The sequence below is a fragment of the Passer montanus genome, unplaced genomic scaffold (assembly GCF_014805655.1).
Source record: "Passer montanus isolate IOZ18808 unplaced genomic scaffold, ASM1480565v1 scaffold554, whole genome shotgun sequence".
Taxonomy (NCBI): domain Eukaryota; kingdom Metazoa; phylum Chordata; class Aves; order Passeriformes; family Passeridae; genus Passer; species Passer montanus.
The window spans coordinates 10,459-13,513 of record NW_024370529.1 but is presented as its reverse complement, the minus strand read 5'-3'; the positions used below and the strand labels follow the sequence as shown (position 1 = coordinate 13,513).

The following is a 3,055-nucleotide window of genomic DNA, read 5'->3' as shown; positions in this document are numbered from 1 at the left end:
AGCGCGTGGAGCGCCGCGTGTGTGTGACACAGGTGTGACAGGTGTGACCCAGGTGTGACAGGTGTGTATGACAGGTGTAACACACCTGACACACGTGTGTTGCAGCTGATGGAGCTGATCGAGCGCGTGGAGCGCCGCGTGTGTGTGACACAGGTGTGACACAGGTGTGACAGGTGTGACACAGGTGTGACAGGTGTGTATGACAGGTGTGACACACCTGACACACGTGTGTTGCAGCTGATGGAGCTGATCGAGCGCGTGGAGCGCCGCGTGCCGCTGCCGGAGCTGCTGGCGGCGTTCAACGAGCCGGCCACGTCGGATTACCTGGTGGTTTACCTGCGCCTGCTCACCTCGGGCTGCCTGCAGCGCCACCGGCGCTTCTTCGAGCAGTTCCTGGAGGGCGGCCGCAGCATCAAGGAGTTCTGCCAGCAGGTACGGGCACCTGGGCACCACCTGGGCACCACCTGGGCACCCCCTGGGCACCACCTGGGGCAGCTGGGCACTGTGTGAGGGGTACCAGGGCCACTTCTGTCATATGACGGGCACCTGGGCACTGTGTGAAGGGCACCTGGGGCACCTGGCAGCTCTGCCAGCAGGTACAGGCACCTGGGCACCTCTGTCACTGTGTCTGGGGCACGTGGGCATGTGCCCGTGTGGAAGGAGAGTGACCACGTGCACACCCCACTGACCACTGTGTCCCCCACACCTCACTGACCGTTGTCCCCTCTGTGTCTCCCGGTGTCCCTCACACCCCACTGTCCCCTCTGTCCCCTGTCTGTCCCCAGGAGGTGGAGCCCATGTCCAAGGAGCGCCACCGGCGCTTCTTCGAGCAGTTCCTGGAGGGCGGCCGCAGCATCAAGGAGTTCTGCCAGCAGGTACGGGCACCTGGGCACCACCTGGGCACCACCTGGGCACCCCCTGGGCACCACCTGGGGCAGCTGGGCACTGTGTGAGGGGCACCTGGCAGCTCTGCCAGCAGGTACGGGCACCTGGCACTGGGCAAGGGGCACCTGGGCACCACCTGGGCACCACCTGGGGCACCTGGCACCGCCTGGGGCACCTGGGCACTGTGTGAGGGGCACCTGGGGCACCTGGCACCACCTGGGCACCATGGGAGGGGCACCTGGGAGCCCTCACACCCCACTGTCCCCTCTGTCCCCTGTCTGTCCCCAGGAGGTGGAGCCCATGTCCAAGGAGAGTGACCCACACTTCACTGACCATTGTCCCCATGTCCCCTGACCCCTGTCCCCTGTCTGTCCCCTCTGTCCCCTGTCTGTCCCCTCTGTGTCCCCTCAGGAGGTGGAGCCCATGTCCAAGGACAGTGACCACTGTCTCCTGTGTGTCCCCTGACCATTGTCCCCTCTCTGTCCCCTGTCTGTCCCCAGGAGGTGGAGCCCATGTCCAAGGAGAGGTACGGGCACCTGGGCACCACCTGGGCACCACCTGGGCACCCCCTGGGGCACCTGGCACTGGGCAAGGGGCACCTGGGGCACCTGGCACCACCTGGGCACCACCTGGGCACCACCTGGGCACCCCCTGGGGCACCTGGCACTGGGCAAGGGGCACCTGGGGCATGGGCAAGGGGCACCTGGGGCACCTGGCACCACCTGGGCACCACCTGGGCACCACCTGGGCACCCCCTGGGGCACCTGGGCACTGTACCTGGGGCACCTGGGGGCACCTGGGCACCAGGTGAGGGGCACCTGGCAGCTCTGCCAGCAGGTACGGGCACCTGGCACTGGGCAAGGGGCACCTGGGCACTGTACCTGGGGCGCCTGGGGCACCTGGCACCACCTGGGGGCACCTGGGCACCATGGGAGGGGCACCTGGGGCACCTGGCAGCTCTGCCAGCAGGTACAGGCACGTGGGCACCATCTGAGGGGCACCTGGGCACTGTACCTGGGGCACCTGGGCATCTCTGTCACTGTGTCTGGGGCACCTGGCAGCTCTGCCAGCAGGTACAGGCACCTGGGCACCTCTGTCACTGTGTCTGGGGCACGTGGGCATGTGCCCGTGTGGAAGGAGAGTGACCACGTGCACACCCCACTGACCACTGTGTCCCCCACACCTCACTGACCATTGTCCTCTCTGTGTCTCCCTCTGTCCCCTGTCTGTCCCCAGGAGGTGGAGCCCATGTCCAAGGAGAGCAACCACACCTCACTGACCATTGTCCCCTCTCTGTCCCTTCTGTGTCCCCTGTCTGTCCCCTCTGTGTCCCCAGGAGGTGGAGCCCATGTCCAAGGAGAGTGACCACATCCACTTCTCTGTCCCCTCTGTGTCCCTCAGGAGGTGGAGCCCATGTCCAAGGAGAGTGACCACACCTCACTGACCCCTGTCCCCTGTTTGTCCCTTGTCCCCAGGAGGTGGAACCCATGTCCAAGGAGAGCGACCACATCCACATCATCTCACTGACCATTGTCCCATCTCTGTCCCCCCTGTGTCCCCTCAGGAGGTGGAGCCCATGTCCAAGGAGAGAGACCCACACCTCACTGACCATTGTCCCCTTTCTGTCCCCTCTCTGTCCCCTGTGTGTCCCCTCAGGAGGTGGAGCCCATGTCCAAGGAGAGAGACCCACACCTCACTGACCATTGTCCCCTTTCTGTCCCCTCTCTGTCCCCTGTGTGTCCCCTCAGGAGGTGGAGCCCATGTCCAAGGAGAGAGACCCACACCTCACTGACCATTGTCCCCTTTCTGTCCCCTCTCTGTCCCCTGTGTGTCCCCTCAGGAGGTGGAGCCCATGTCCAAGGAGAGAGACCCACACCTCACTGACCATTGTCCCCTTTCTGTCCCCTCTCTGTCCCCTGTCTGTCCCTTGTCCCCAGGAGGTGGAGCCCATGTCCAAGGAGAGCGACCACATCCACATCATCGCGCTGGCGCGGGCGCTGCACGTCTCCATCCTGGTGGAGTACATGGACCGGGGCGAGGGCGGTGCCACCAACCCGCACGTGTTCCCCGAGGGCTCGCAGCCCCGCGTCTGCCTCCTCTACCGGCCCGGCCACTACGACATCCTCTACAAGTGACCCCCGCGCCCACCGCCCCGCCGGGACCCCCCCGA

At 65.4% G+C, this 3,055-nt stretch overlaps 1 protein-coding gene across 1 annotated transcript; it reads left to right on the top strand.

Moving 5' to 3' along the window:
* Positions 1 to 206: 206 nt before the first annotated feature.
* LOC120510143 (ubiquitin thioesterase OTUB1-like) lies at positions 207 to 3,049 on the top strand. Its single transcript, XM_039725639.1, has 3 exons — positions 207 to 432; positions 786 to 875; positions 2,823 to 3,049. Exons 1-3 carry the CDS (start codon positions 241 to 243, stop codon positions 3,018 to 3,020), a joined length of 480 nt encoding a protein of 159 aa, XP_039581573.1. The 5' UTR covers positions 207 to 240; the 3' UTR covers positions 3,021 to 3,049.
* The last annotated feature ends 6 nt before the right edge of the window (positions 3,050 to 3,055 follow it).

Bases quoted from the DNA above. Each gene is read 5' to 3' on its own strand.
- LOC120510143 (XM_039725639.1), top strand. From the start codon at position 241: ATGGAGCTGATCGAGCGCGTGGAGCGCCGCGTGCCGCTGCCGGAGCTG. The intron at 433-785 runs GTACGGGCACCT...GTCTGTCCCCAG, and splicing joins TCAAGGAGTTCTGCCAGCAG to GAGGTGGAGCCCATGTCCAA. The intron at 876-2,822 runs GTACGGGCACCT...CCTTGTCCCCAG, and splicing joins TCAAGGAGTTCTGCCAGCAG to GAGGTGGAGCCCATGTCCAA.